The sequence below is a fragment of the Phyllostomus hastatus genome, unplaced genomic scaffold (genome assembly GCF_019186645.2).
Source record: "Phyllostomus hastatus isolate PE091 unplaced genomic scaffold, TTU_PhHast_1.1 phas_scaffold_78, whole genome shotgun sequence".
NCBI classification, from domain to species: Eukaryota; Metazoa; Chordata; class Mammalia; order Chiroptera; family Phyllostomidae; genus Phyllostomus; species Phyllostomus hastatus.
The window spans coordinates 47,427,033-47,442,564 of NW_025334041.1; the positions used below are offsets into that span (position 1 = coordinate 47,427,033).

At 38.9% G+C, this 15,532-nt stretch overlaps 1 protein-coding gene across 2 annotated transcripts in view; it reads right to left on the minus strand.

Moving 5' to 3' along the window:
* The window catches only part of PUS7 (pseudouridine synthase 7), a 63,009-nt gene that overhangs the window by 20,010 nt on the left and 27,467 nt on the right, over positions 1-15,532 (minus strand). For both annotated transcript variants that reach the window (XM_045828839.1, XM_045828840.1), the window contains 2 exons: positions 3,261-3,389; positions 2,471-2,596 (listed from right to left, as the gene is read on the minus strand). In XM_045828839.1, coding sequence (XP_045684795.1) covers positions 2,471-2,596; positions 3,261-3,389 — 255 coding nt within the window. The remainder of the gene's footprint in view (positions 1-2,470; positions 2,597-3,260; positions 3,390-15,532) is intronic.

Sequence of the window (15,532 nt, forward strand, 5' to 3'; positions counted from 1 at the left end):
CTGAAATTATGGCAAGCTCAAATTAAGGCAAACAATTTTGTGCATTTTGACACACTGGCTAAACACAGTCCTCTGAACTGTGAAAAATATGCAGCCTTGCTTTTTGATTTGATACAAGAATTTGAAAATAGATTTTAAGATTTCCAGGAAAATATTTTGCTATATTTGTGACTCCATTTTCAGTCCACATAAATGTGTTACCTGCCAATTTTCAAATGGAATGCATAGAGCTGCAATCTGACATTCAGCTTAAAGAAAAATTTGATTGTGTCACTTTACTGGACTTTTATAAGTCCTATCTTCCCAGAAACAAATATACCTTGCCTCACAATCACACCTTATTCATGCCACTGCTATTTGGCAGCACCTACAATTACGAACAACTATTTTCAAGAGTGAAACACATTAAGAGTAAAATTAGAACCAAAATATCTGATGAGCACCTTGAGAACTCACTGAGAATCAGAACTACTTCTATCAAACCAGAATCTGATGCACTAGTTTCTCAAATACAATGTCAAACATCCATTAGTTTTATGTTGTCCTCTTTTCTTTTACTTTTATAATAAAAATATATTTTAAAAATCAATGATGCTTTATTACTTAGATATGTACATTATTAATGATCACAACTTGGGAACAGCTTGACGATTTTCAAAGATTATCGAAAGGGCTGTATAATTAGGGTTATTATGTGAAGATATTTTGCTTGTCTGTGGTAGTGGATATCACAAAAATTATGCATGGACCTTTTTTTGATGATCAGTTTTCATTAGTGTTTGTGTATTCAATGTGTGGCCCAAGACACCTCTTCTTCCCATGTGCCCAGAGACACCAAAAGGTTGGATGCCCCCATGTAGAACATCTTTTTGTGTGCATTTGGCTATTAGTCTATGCGCTTTGCAGAAATGTCTATTCAGTTCCCTTGCCTGTTTTTAGATTGGGTTTTTGTCTTTTAGCTTTTAAGTTTTAAGAGTTCTTTAAATATTTTGGATACAAGTCATTCTTTCATCTTTAATCTATAAACTGAGGGCTTGTTTTTTCCAGCTAACAGTGGGCTGCTTTGAAACTAGGGAATATTCTAATGTGAAAATTGTTGGTTTGGAATTCTGAATGAGTTGTATGTTTAAGGCATGCTATGCAATTTTTTTTCCTGGATATATCTGATCTTTTTTCATTGACTATTTTACATTATCTTTGGAGTACAAATCTACAGGATACCATGGCTGTTCTTCCAAATTAGTTCCAATTCAAAGGTTAAAACAGCCTCCCCTTAGATATTCTGTCCTATAATACATTAGCATCCTCACTATCTTTATTAACACCCTCTCATCATTATCAAGATTGAAAACATTATCTTTTATTATCTAATTATTATTGATTATAAATTTTCTTCTGGGCAATAATTTTCTCTCTTGTTAGTATGCTTTAATTTTAAAGTATTACTTTCCACTATGGAGCACTAACTATATTCCAGGCATAGAAACAGGTGCTGCAGAGACATCACCTCACTTCAATTTACCACCTTGTGAGGTCAAATCTGTTTGCTGATGAGTAATCTGAGGCTCAGAACTTTATTGACTGAAGTTTAACCTTCACAGCACTGAAACACTATATGACAGATTTTAACCATTTTGTGCTTTAAAAATTACATGAAAAATGGAACTCATGTAGTCAGCTGGTAGAAGTCAGGAAAATTCATTTCCCAGGACTATAGCTCACCAACTAGTGAGCTCTGCAGACCTCCCTGAGCCTAAATTTCATCTTTGCTAAAACACAAGGAAGAACACAAACTAAGTAATTTCTCATATCACTTCCAATTCCTAACTCCACAATCCCAACTCCCATGTGAATAATAACTTCATGCAGCACAGTCTCTGCTGGACAGCAGTATAGCATAAGTAGGGTTATGAATCCAAGTACTTACCAATGGAATTCCCACCTAGCTAACCCTAGAGCGAATTCCTAATAAGAAAAGTCAATCAGTTCTTAAATTTTACTTCACTAATTACATCCTACAACACTTTCTTTAAGGGTGGGGGAACAGGAGATCCCAATTTAATAAACTGGGAAGCACTTGTTATCACAGAGATTAGAAACTGTGTCATCTCTGTCAGGCCACTCTGGTTCTGAGTTATTCAACTGCTTACTTTGGGGTCACTTACTGAGCCAAGATTTACCTGTAAAAAAGAAAGAACAGAGTCCCTGGATGGGCAATTGGGGATGGAAGAAAACTTACATTTCAGGTTATACCCTTTTGAACTCTGACTTACTATTTTACCTTGTGCATATATTATTTCAAAACAGAACAAAAACTGAAAGGAAGCTGTGGATCAGTTGGTCATCCAAAAGGATGAGAGACACTGGTTTATTTGGCTCACTCATGAGGAAATCCAGAAATAATTAAAAACACCTGATTTTTTTTGTGAGCGAGCTCTTTTAGACAGGAGTTAAGAGGTTTAATACAAACCTTCCAACTTGGTACGTGGGGACGGCTGTAGTTCCAAATCTTTGCATTCCATAGTAGTTAATAAATCCAATCTCCTTGAGAGAGTTCATGGCTTGTTGTACTTGGTCATCAGTTCCTGTTATATTTCTGTAAGGGCCCAAATTATCCAGAGAAAAAAATTTATAGTCAAACACCTTCAGGGATGCACATCATAAATGATATGGCTTGGTTTCCATGCCTTCCCTTTGTTCCTTGCGGCTTTCTCTCTACCTCCTGAGGACTTTGGTATTTTTTTCTTAAACTGTGGTAAAACACACATAACACTGAACTGACCATTTTAGCCATTTTTAAGTATGCAATATAGTGACATTAAATACATTCAGTCTTGTGTAACCTTCAACAACACCCACTTCCAGAGCTTTTTCATTTTCCCAAACTGAAACTCCACACCCATTGAACACTAACTCTCCATCCTCCTCTGCACCCCATCGCAGCTAACATTTCTTCTACTCTCTGTGTCTCTAATTTGCCTATTATAGGTACTGCACATAAATGGAATGATGGGCTCTTTTGTTGTCTTTTACAGAGTGTTTAAAGAGACGGCATCTTTCCAAAGGTCAGGTGCTGAATTTTTAGAGTGTCGGTAAAAACACTACAGCAGTATTTGCTCTCCCAGCTCTATGAGGCCTCACTCTGCCTCACCTTGCTGCCAAGCCTGCTACTACCAGCTCACATGGATTAGCAACTGTTCTGTACAGACTCCTGGTGATCCACCAAGACGCTCTCTGGCCTGCACCCAACAACTCTTTACCTGAGAACGACAGTGAAGTGATTCCCTTGAAGCTCTCCCAATTTCAGAGGGTGTTTCTGATAGCTGAAATTCCCTAGCTTAAAGTTCATCAAGCACTTGTTCAAGTGGGCAAGTCTTTGTGCAGTTATTCTAAAAAAAATAATAAAGAGCAGAGAGAGGACAGTTCAGTATTGCCTGACTAAAACAGTCTTGGTCAACTTACATAGAAAACAGTAGTCTGAAACAAAGCTACACACCAAACTATGATGGCAGGAAAGAAAGGCACTGCAGCTTGCAGGATAGAACTTTTCATTTCTCTCTGGATTATTTCTTTAGCACAATACCTGGTTCTACTGGAAGCATGCAATTTGGGCCATGTTTGTATTCTTAAAGCTGCTTATTATTCATATACATGAGCAATGGGGCAATACCTGAGGAATTTTCTATTTTTGTGTGGGGAAAGGTATGAGAAAGGGGATGAGAGCAGAGAGTAATCCCACACAACTCTCAAGACTGTTATTTAAGCATTTGAAAAAGAGTCAGTAATGTATATTTTTAAAATTTTTATTTATTTATTTTTAAAGAGAGAGGGAGGGAGGGAAACATGAATGCATGAGATTTTCCATCAGCCCGTAACCCAGCCATGTGCCCTGACCCTGGTACCAGGGTCAATTGAACCAGCTTTTTCTTTGCAGGCTGATACTCAATCCACTGAGCCACACAGCCACACCAGCCAGGGCATACATATATGTGTGTGTGTGTGTGTGTGTGTTCACAATCCTACCACAAATCTGTATCTTGCTGCTATCAGTTAAACAGTATTATAAACTTCTGGTCAAGATGGCGTCTTAGGTAAACACAGTACTCACCTTCTCTCACAACCACATCAAAATCACAACTAAACTATAGAATATCACTTAGCCTGAAATCTGACTGAATAGTAGTCCTATACCTAGTAAATTAAAGCAGCTGCCACAATGAGACTGGCAGGAGAAGCAGAGGTGCAGAAAAGACTGGTCTCACACCAACATGTAGTAAATAAAAATCAGGAGGGTTATCTCAGCTGTAGAGGTCCTCCCTGAGGAGCGAGGGGTCCAAGTCCCATAACAGGGCCCCCAGACCAGGGTTCCAGTGCCAGGAAGTGAAGTCTCCGTAACTTCTGACTGTAAAAGCCAGTGGGCATTGAGGTTAAAGTAGACATAGGGTTCCTGGAGTCCCAGGCAATTCCTCTTAAAGGGCCTGTGCACAGACTCACTCTCTCTGAGCTCCAGTGTTGGGGCAGCAGCTTGAAAGGCACCACAAACACACAGGGAGAAACTGAACTGTCTGGCATCAGGGCAAGAGCTGGAGGGGCAGAGACCACTTTTCCTTTGATAAGCCCTCTCCCCACAGGGCCGGCAGGTAAGCACTCCATCTGAGTCTCCATCAGTCTGGCTCACACTGTTTGCCCTGCTCTGGTGACTACCAAAAGGCCCTGTACCAACCAATTTTCAGACCCACCCAAGCTGTTCACAAAGGTTTTTCCATACAAATGGCCTGTCTTGGCTCACACTTCAGATTTTCCTAAAATCCCCCAAACAGGCAGCATCTGGCCTCAGAGAGCCCCATACCTCTCACTAAGTGGCCTCAGGCCTGGCACTAGTAGCAACCATCTTTGCCCGTGCACCTCTAGCCCAGCACCAGCAGCAACCACTGGTGATGACTTTGTATGTCTTGTTTGGTGGCCCTAGGCAGAACACAGGTGGCAACTGATCTTGGCCCAAATCTCCTGTGAGGCACGAGATCCAGCAAACCAGTGGACAGCTTCAAACCATGTCAAAATATTACCACCCAACCACCTCCACAAGCGACACACTGAGGGAGTGAATTCAGCACACACCAGAGTCCCACTGAAGTAAATTCTGCTCTGTGGGTTGACACCCTACAGAGCTGATCCTTGATAGCTGGTCAAAGGTCAGTAGTCACAGCAAGTTGTTGCAGCTGATTGACCTAGGGGCCTTCCCACTGACATGCCAACACAGTCAAGGTAGAACTTCAACAGGAAGGTGTCCACAGCCCACACAAAGGACACAACTTGAGTACCCAGCTTGGCTGATAGGGGAGACTGTGTCACTGGACTCTACATGATACGTACTACATTAGCCTACTCTGCCAAGCCTGGAGACACAGCAGCTCTACCTAATGCAGAGAAACAAACATAGACAGGCTGCCAAGGAGGAGACAAAGAAATGAAAGAACAGAACGAAACTAAACAAAACAAAACAAAACAAAAAACCCTAAACAAAATGGAGACAAGCAATCCACTAGATGCAGAATACAAAACACTGGTTATAAGGATGCTCAATGAACTCACTGAGAATCTCAATAGCATAAAAAAGGGCCAGTCAGAAATGAAGGATACGCTAACTGAAACAAAGAATAATTTACAGGGAACCAACAGTAGAGTAGATGAAGCCAAGAAACTAATCATCAATTTGGAATATAAGGAAGCAAAAAACATCCATCAGAACAGAAAAAAAAAAAAAAAAAGACAGTGTAAGGAGCTTCTGGAATAATTTCAAGCGTACCAACATTTGTATCATGGAGGTGCCAAAAAGAGGAGAGAGCAATAAACTGAAAATCTATCTGAAAAAATAAAGACAGAAAACTTCCCTAACTTGGTGTGGGAAATAGACATACAAGTCCAGGAAGCACAGAGAGTCTCAAACAAGATGGAACCAAAGAAGCCCACACCAAGACACATCATAAAGAAAATACCAAGGATTAAAGACAAAAAGAGAATCTTAAAAGTTGTGCAGTTAGTTACCGACACGGGAGCTCCCATAAGACTGATTTCTTAACAGAAACTTTGCATGCCAGGAGGTATTGGCAAGAAATCTTCAATATTCAAAGTGATGAAAAGAAAGGACCTACAACCAAGATTACTCTACCCAACGGAGCTATCTTTTAGAATCGAAGGACAGGTAAAGAGCTTTCCAGACAAGAAAAAGCTAAGAGTTCATCACCACCAAACCAGTATTACATGAAATGTTAAAGGGTCTTCTTTAAAAACATTTTTTTAAAGATAAAAATATAAACAATAAATGGCAATAAGTACATATGTATCAACAATTGAATCTAAAAAAAATAAACAAACAGACATACACTCACAGATACAGAGGACATTTTGACAGCTGCCAATGGGAAAGGGCTTGGGGGGATGGGTGAAAAAAATGAAGAGATTAAGAATTACAAATTGGTTGTTACAGAATAGTCATGGGGATGCAAAGCACAGCATAGGCAGTATAGTCAATAATACTGTAATAACTATGTGTGGTGTTAGATGGGTGTGACATATCAGGATGGTCACTTAGTTACATAATGTCTAATCACTGGAGTGTACACATGAAATTAATATAATAATGTATGTGAAGTGTAATTGAAAAATTATAAAGGTTTAAAAAACTAAAAACAGATAAAAGAAATTGATTAAGAAAAAAAAGGTAAAACTTATTCTACAGGGCATTTGAGATATTGCTCCCTTGCATATATTTCATTCAAATAAGCTCTTGTAAAAATTCTCAAAAAAAAGAACTGGCCAGTGTGGCTGAGTTAGGTGAGCATCATCCCGCAAAGCAAATGATCACCAATTCCATTCTTGGTCTGGCACATGCCTGTTATGGGTTTGGTCCCCAGTCAGTTGGGGCTTGTGTAAGAAGCAACCAATCGATGTTTCCCTCTCTTTCTCCCTCCCTTCCCCTCTCTCTAAAAATAAATAAATAAAAATCTGTTTAAAAATTAAAATATATACATAAATGATGTTATAAAATTTTCATGAAAAACTCTAATTTCTCTAGTAGTGATATGAGGTCTGTCCTGAGAGTATCCAGCCATGTGCCATGAAAAATTCATTTATTGAGGAACACAGACAACACAAAAAACATTGTACATAGGACAATGATACCTCAGTTCCCTTCAAAGTTATGACCTTCTTGAGGAAATCTGATTCATTGGTAGCAGTTTGAATCAAGCCATTAGCAACTGTAGCATGATGTTCCTTGTGCTCTGGTAGAAGTCCCAGAACAAATTTTACCACACTTTCAGGCCAATATTCTGTGTCAAAATCTCAAACATAGTAGTTTTTCGAATCCTGAGATTAGCTTCTAGTTCTTGTACTGTGAGCCACTGATCTTTGTTGATTGCAGCCCATACATGTTCAACATTCTCAGGTGTTCTGTTTGTTGCAGGCCTTACATAATTTGGATCACTTTCAACAGACTTTCAAAACCATCTTTGAAGCATTCATGCCACACTTTTAATTGCACTGCACTCATTACATCATCCCTGAAAGCCTTCTGAATCATCTGAATAGTTTCTGTGGAGGAATGTTTAAGCTTAGCCCAAAATGTGATGCAGATTTGTTGTTCTACTCACTTAGTCATTTTGAATGCAACGGCCACACAGTACACATGCTCATTCAGAGGCATCCACCACCCCCACTGACTAGTACAGTGAAGTCATCATTGTTCATGCATGTGCCTTCCAGTCCACTCTCCTTGGCTGTCAGATTACATGGATGTTGCACTAACTGTTCTTGTTATATTAACAATGGTTGGACTTTTCCGGAGACCTCATCATATATAGAAATGAATATAGTACTAAAAAGCCTTTGTCCTATCTCTACTTCCTAACACCTCTTCCCACTAGCAGCAAACATTAAGTTTTTGTATATCCTTCAAGAAATAGTTGACATCTATATGTAAGCATATGTGTACTGACTGTACCCTTTTTAGATGCTTTGGTAAGCTTTGAACATGTCATAAATCATAAATATTCTGCTTGATGAATTTTCATAAAGTGAACATAACTATGTACTTCACATCAGATCCTCCCTTTAAAAACAGATTTTGTTACAGTATAAATTGTTTAGCATCTTGCCCTTTTCACTTGAAATGCATATTCGAGATCTGCCTTGTCCATAGTAGTTCTGAAGCTGCCCCTTTCTTTGTGCAGCTGCACAGGATGGCTATCTGACTGTTTATTCGACCAGGCTCTCTGACGGACATTAAATTGCTAGCAACCTTTTATTTTACAAAAAATCCATAGCAAGTATCCTAATATATACCTCTTTGTGCAACTATATTAGTATACATTTGGGTAAATCCCTAGAAGTAGAAAGTGTGGATTCAAAAATTCAACCCCTATTACCTTCTAAAAATGTTATACCAATTTACAGTCACACCATTAATATGTAACTGCCTCATTCCTGTGTCTCCTCACACAGAATATTAATATTTTTGTGCTCTGCAAGTCTGATACATGAAATATAATATTTGTTTCAGTTTTTGTTTGTATGCTCCTTATTGTGAGGTAAAACATTTCTTCATATGTTTAACTGCCTGTTCATCCTGTTACCTATTTATTTGACTATTAATATTTTTCTATTTTCATATATTAAGAAACTCTACCCTTTACCATCTAGTTGTACATTTTTTCTCCCCCACCTTTTGGAAATTTACAATATTTTACAGGTTAGAAAATTTCCCCCAACTTCATGTTAAAAAATCTCAAAACTAAGCCCTGGCTGGCGTAGCTCAGTGGATTGAGCGCGGGCTGGGAACCAAAGTGTCCCAGGTTCGATTCCCAGCCAGAGTACATTCCTGGGTTGCAGGCCATAACCCCCAGCAAACGCACATTGATGTGTCTCTCTCTCTCTCTCTCCCTCTCTCTCTCTCTTTCTCTCTCTCTCTCCCCTCTCTAAAAATAAATAAAAATAAAATCTTTAAAAAAAATCTCAAAACTGAATCTACCTTTCACCAAGATTTATCGATTGTTAACCTTTTCCCAGATTAACTTTAACCTCTTCCATGAACAACCACACTTTACAAATACACACCTACATATATACACAAATGTAAAATCTGCGTATTTTACTAAACTGTTTGAAAGTCAGTTACAGGCTGCAGGACACCTTACCTCTCAGTGACTCCAGTGTGTGTCTCCTCAGAGAAGAGCCTCCTGCTGAACTGCAGTGGTGACTCTCAGAAAGCCAAAGGTGATTCCACACTACTAACATGCAGCTCAATCCAAACTCACCCAATTATCACCATTCAGGTTTTTTTTAAGCTCCTGAAATTCAGGATCTAATCAAGAGCCACATGCTGCAGCTTCGATTGATGTCTATACAGTCTAGATCTGCCTGGCCTTCTATTTCATGTCGCTATCTGACTTGTAGAATCCAGGCCAGCTGTTTTACACAAAGCCTTTCCATCTGGATTTGTCTGGCTGTTTCTTCATATTGAACTCAAGTAAATATTTTGGTAGGAATATTACTTTGGGTGAAACTGTGGCCTTTTCAGTGTACCATAGCCAAAGGCAATGATTCAGGTTGTTCATCACTGATGGCAATAAATCACTGGGTTAGGATGGTATTTGCTAGGCTTTTCCACTGTGACTGTACCTTTCCCTTTGTTTTTAATTAGTAATCTGTGGGTTATTTTTAAAATGTGTGACTATCCTGTTCTCCCAGTCTTTTTCATCCAGCTGTTCGGCTACCCAAGAATAAATGCCACCTGTGTGTAAACAAGTGTTTTTCTATATCTACCATTCTTTAGTTGGCCTTCTTCTGTAAATAAGGACTAAAAAGTAAAATTTCAGTTAAATTCAGGAATCCTTTTAAAATAGCCCTGGGATTTAAGTCATATTTAGAAAGGGTATCCTAAATCCTAATCCTTAGTCAGAAATCATTTCAAAAAAATTATCCCAAGAATATGTAGAGAACTTTTAAAGTTGTTTATAGCAAAAGAGGGTACTTTCAGTTTTGTTTCTTTTTGGCTTACAGAAATGATGCACTTTCTAGACGTCTCCTTCAGTGCAGTGTTGGCCTGCATGCATTCACCAAGACACTAATCTTCACTGCTGGTCTCTCACAAGTTTCCACTGGCTGCGGCGACACATAAAGGAACTCTGAGCACTGTTGTTTCAGGGGCTCCGACCAGGACTTTCTGTTTCTCTCTCCCTAGTCAACTTCTGATGCCAAAAGTGGCTCAATTACTGTAGACAGGAGTGGGAGTGGGTCATGTTGACTTGGGGAGATTTCCTACTCTTGCCCTGTTTTAAATTATGGAGTCTCCTTATTCTAGGCAAGAAGGGGGCTAAGGAAGGAAGAGGGAAAGTGTTTTTCACACATAAACCAGCAACTGTGTCAACTGCTGTTCAGGAGCTTTGGCTCTGCATTTTGAATTAACAGCATCACACATATCTTTTTGCTTTTTGTTCTTTTTTAAAGGTAGATTGTGCAGCAAAAACACTGTCCCCAGGACATGGCTACAAAAATACATATTTATATTATATTTATAAATCTAAATATATTTACAGTGGTACTGTGGCTGCTGCTGCAGCTTTTTAATTGGTTTTGTTCGTATCTAGCAGTGCTGACACTTTCACACTCAGGAAGACATATAAAAACATTACACTGATTCAGTTATGTTTTAAAAAACTTTTTAAATGAAATACTTTCCTTTTATTTCTCCCCTTTAACATTACAGCTATGTTCAGGTGGCTTACAATATCTATAAACTTCATTTCAGGAGAATAAAGGGGGGGAGCGCTACAGAATTTGCTATAGAAAAGGAGAGCACTGGATCTGATAGAGTTTAGAACCATCTATTTAGAAGTCTGGAGAGCATGTGAAAGCAGAACTTGGAAAGAAACATTGAACATTTTTGCAAACTCCACAGGCTCCTGGACATACCTTCCTGTACCACCCTGTGAGCCTCTTGCACCATGCCCACAGCGGTCACTGTGTGGGCCCCTGCAGCCCACTCCACACCATCAGGTGCCCATATGGATTTTCTGAATTGGGATGGGAGCTGTGGCCATAGTATAAAGATGGAATCCTTAGGGTTAATCTTAGATATCTTAAGATTTTAAGGATACATGAAAGTTTTAAATATTACACACACACACACACAAAAGAAAAGAATTTACACCTATATATTTTGTGATCTGTTCATGTCTTTTTTGTTATTGTTGGGAATTCTTTGAAGCCACACTAAAACAGGGAGGGAGAAGAAAGAAGAAATAACATCTTCTAGAAATTGTGTTATTATTATTGTATTGTTAAGGAATTCACATTCATGACTGTCTTGGAGCCCAGGTGGGGTTAAACAGTGACACATTCTGAGGTAACTGTATCCCTCTGGACTTTCTAATGATAAACTCTACCTCAACTGGAAACCCAGTCTCACGAGGACTCAACGTCTGTCCTCCTACTCCTGGTAGATGCCAAAGCCAACAATATAGGAGGTTTTCTCAGGGGAGAAGACAACTCTGTGTTCCCAGAAGACAAACCTGCTACTTTGCTTTATGAGGCAGATAGCAATCCCAAACCACAGCCAGGCTGGGATGTGCACAGGCCTCACCACAGCTATATTTTTAGGTCTGAACTTTTGATCAACCTGTTATTTATTTAGAATAAGGAACTGGTCCTGGCCGGTGTGGCTCCGTTGATTAGGCATCATTCCACAAAGCGAAGGGCTGCCAGTTCGATTCCCAGTCAGGGCACATGCCTGGTTGGTTGCAGGCCTGATCCCCAGTTGCAGTGTGTGAGAGAGGCAACTGATTGAAGTTTCTCTCACATATCCATGTTTTTCTCCCTCTCTTTCTCCCTGCCTTCACCTCTCTCTAAAAATAAATAAATTCAATCTTTAAAAAACCTTTAGAGCCCTGGCTGGCGTAGCTCAGTGGATTGAGCGTGGGCTGGGAACCAAAGTGTCCCAGGTTCGATTCCCAGCCAGGGTACATGCCTGGGTTGCAGGCCATAACCCCCAACAACCGCACATTGATGTTTCTCTCTCTCTCTCTATCTCCCTCCCTTCCCTCTCTAAAAATAAATAAATAAAATCTTAAAAAAAAAAACCATTTAGAATAGGGAACTGAGGTAAGGAGAAATTTAATTTTCTTCTCAGATGGCTACTCAGTTATCTCAACCACATTCATTGACTCAATCTGCTGATTAATAATGCAACTTTGAATATATACTAACTTTGTAGATGTATCTGTGTCTAATTACTTATTTCTCTGCCAGTATCAAACTGCTTTAATGGCTATATTTCAATAATATGCTTTAACATACACTGAAGCTAATCCTCCTTATTAGTCACTTTTTCCAGAATTTTTATGGCTGGTTTCACACCTTAACTTTCCCACATTAACTTTACAATCAACTTGATTAGTTTAAAAAAAGAAGAGCAACATTCTACTGGTATTTTCATTAGTATCAGCATAAATTTACACATTTATTCAATAAGAAAAAGACATACGTATCCAAGAACAATTTATACCATTCATTTATTCAAGTCTTTTACATTTCTCAGTAGCATTTCAAAGTTTTGTTCAAAGAGATAGCATAGTATATTTTAAAAAAATCTTTGTTACTAGGTACATATCTATTTTTTAACCTTTTCTGTATAACAGATTTTTTTCTGTTGAAATTCCTAACTAGCTATCGCCTGCATATTGATATTTGTACATTAATCTCTCTTACGTTGTGTAACTCCCATTCACCAACCCCCAATGATTGTACCACTGACAAACCACATTCTGGCCATATCTCTTCTAATCTGCATTATAGTATGTCCAGAAAAATGATAAACAGTGGTAATAAGTGTGGTCATCTTCATTTATTTTATTCCTGGCTCTAAATGAAATGCTTCTAGTTAAAGAAGAGTTTAAAGAAGACACTAGCTTTTGATTTGAGATTTTTGTATTTTGTCATGTTAAAATATTTTTATATTGTTAGGACAGTATCGATCTCACTCTAGTAAAGAGGGTTTTGTGGTTTTTTAAAAGATTTTATTTATTTATTTATTTTTAGAGAGGGAAGGGAGGGAGATAGAGAGAGAGAAATATCAATGTGCAGTTGCTGGGGGCCACGGACTGCAACCCAGGCATGTACCCTGGGTGGGAATCGAACCTGCAACACTTTGGTTCACAGCCTGTGCTCAATCCACTGATCTACGCCAGCCAGGGCTGAGATTTTTTTTTTTTAATTAGAAATAATCTACTATGGTTGAAAATAATTCATCAATTGGAATTTACTTACTTATCTAACAATTTTATTTAAGATTCTCCAATTTGGGTCATTTTAAGTTGTTTAAAATTTTTAAAAATTACAAATGATGCTGTATAGTGCATTACTGTGTATAAGGAAGTGCTTTTTCACTTTTTCTAAATTCAGATTTCCTCTGAAAAGACATCTATCTACTCTGAGACTTAGTAGACAAATGGGTGTTGGTGCTTCACTTTGTTGAAGAATACACTTCTCTCTTTACTACTCTAAACTTTGCCAGGGCTTCTTGGCATTGGTCCTTGAGCTCATTCCTGCTGGCTCAGCCTATGAGGAGCCGTGGTCCAGCACTGCCTGGAAATATAGGAGTGGTGCAGTTCTTGGATGTGGATCCTGGGTACTGGGCCTCCATAAAAGGCTGAGTAATGGTAGGTCTAAAGAACCAAAGTAGCCATAGAAAGAGCTCCTGAGGTGCAGGCCTCTGAAGTTCCAACATTACATGAAAGATGAATGGGAAACTTTACTCTATTGTTAAAAATATGCTGTTACTGAGTTAAATAAATGGTTTAAAATTTACCTATGTAAAACCAGCTAGCCGTTTCATCTCACAGTTTTCTCCTTTCTTTGCTGAAAATTTCCCTGTACTTCCTGAAAACACTTAATTCCTTGATGCATTTTCAACCAGCTTACTGGTTTCCTGGTTTAAGGTATGAAGAAGCGGCCTGCTCAAATTTCTTGAGCGGAAAAAAAACTGTCATTGCCCCATTAATTAATATAAATGAAGGAAGCTGGACAGAAAAGTGGGAAAATGGATAAAACTCATAGTTCATTTCCCTCTCTGCCCTCAATTCCTTGTCCAATCCGAGGACTAGACAGGAGTAAAGCAGGTCTGATCCAGCCTCGGGCCCGCTGCTCAGAGGCACGATGTACAGGGACAGTCACAGAATCACAGGGTATAAACTAATCCAGGAATCGAATCCCAAAGAATCTAGAAAGTAGAGGATCAGGATGAACAGAGTGAGGAACCCCTAGGAGGACATAGGCCCTCTCTGGTGAGTTGGAGAAACTTTCTCCATTGCTGGAGAAATGAACAGAATATTTAAGAGTTAGGATGCAAAAAGGAGTCACACAGGTAGCAACGTGGCAGCTGAACTCTGGAAAGACTGTGCACTGTCCCTGACAACGTGGAGGAGCCTGGAAGTGCTATTCTTTTTTTTTTTTAAGTTGAGATAAAATTAGTATGAAACTTATTTTAACCATTATAAAGTATACAATTCAGTGGTTTTTAGTATATTCACAGTTAGACAGTGGTTCAACTGCCACCAATATCTAATTCCGGAACATTTCCATCATTCCCAAAGAAACCATGTACTTAATAAGCCTGTTCTTTCTCCCTGAAGCCCCTGGCAACCACTAATCCACCTTCTCTCTCTATAGTTCCCTATTTTGGACATTTCATATGAATATAATTCATATAATATGCTGTAGTAGAATGTATGAGTAGTTCATTCCTTTTTGTGGGGCTGAATCATATTCTATTGTCTATTCTTGACTATACAACAAACATACATTTCTGAAACCCAATGGCACAGCAGAAAGCAAGAACACACTCAGTTCTTGTTGTTTTAGGTGCTCCCTGAGATGACAATATCTTCATGACATTGTTCACAGTTTTAATTTTGATGTCCCTGGATCAAGCTTTTTGGTTGTGAATTCATAGCAGATTCTGTGAATAACTTGGGAATACCAGAATCTCACTTTTAAACATCAGGAGCCAATGTAAGCAGCATGTTACACAAAAGGCCTTTATTAACAAAGCCAGGGAAATACTGGCTGAGGCTCAGAAAGGAGACTGCAGGGACAGGCTTGAAAAGAAACGAATCATTCTGACTGAGGCCATTCCTGCTTGAGATCCTGTTAAAATTACTAGCTGACTTTGGAGAGCTGCATGAAGCTGAAAATAAATGCAGCTTATCCCCAGGACTGATTGACTCAGCAATAATGAAACTCCTTGCATGGCAGAGTGGGTTTATCCTGTTCAACAGTTCTCAGGGGAAAGGCCAATCTGGCCTGCCCCTCATAACCATTAAGCAAATTGAGGGTGTAGCCTGCATCCGTGAGATAAGTGCTATGTGCTTTCCAAAGGCCAACATTTAGGTGTCTAATGTAGTTTCTTACTAAGTCAACAGGAAGATGATAAAGGCAACAAAGGTCTGAATAACAGATCAGTGTAGAGATCAAGTAT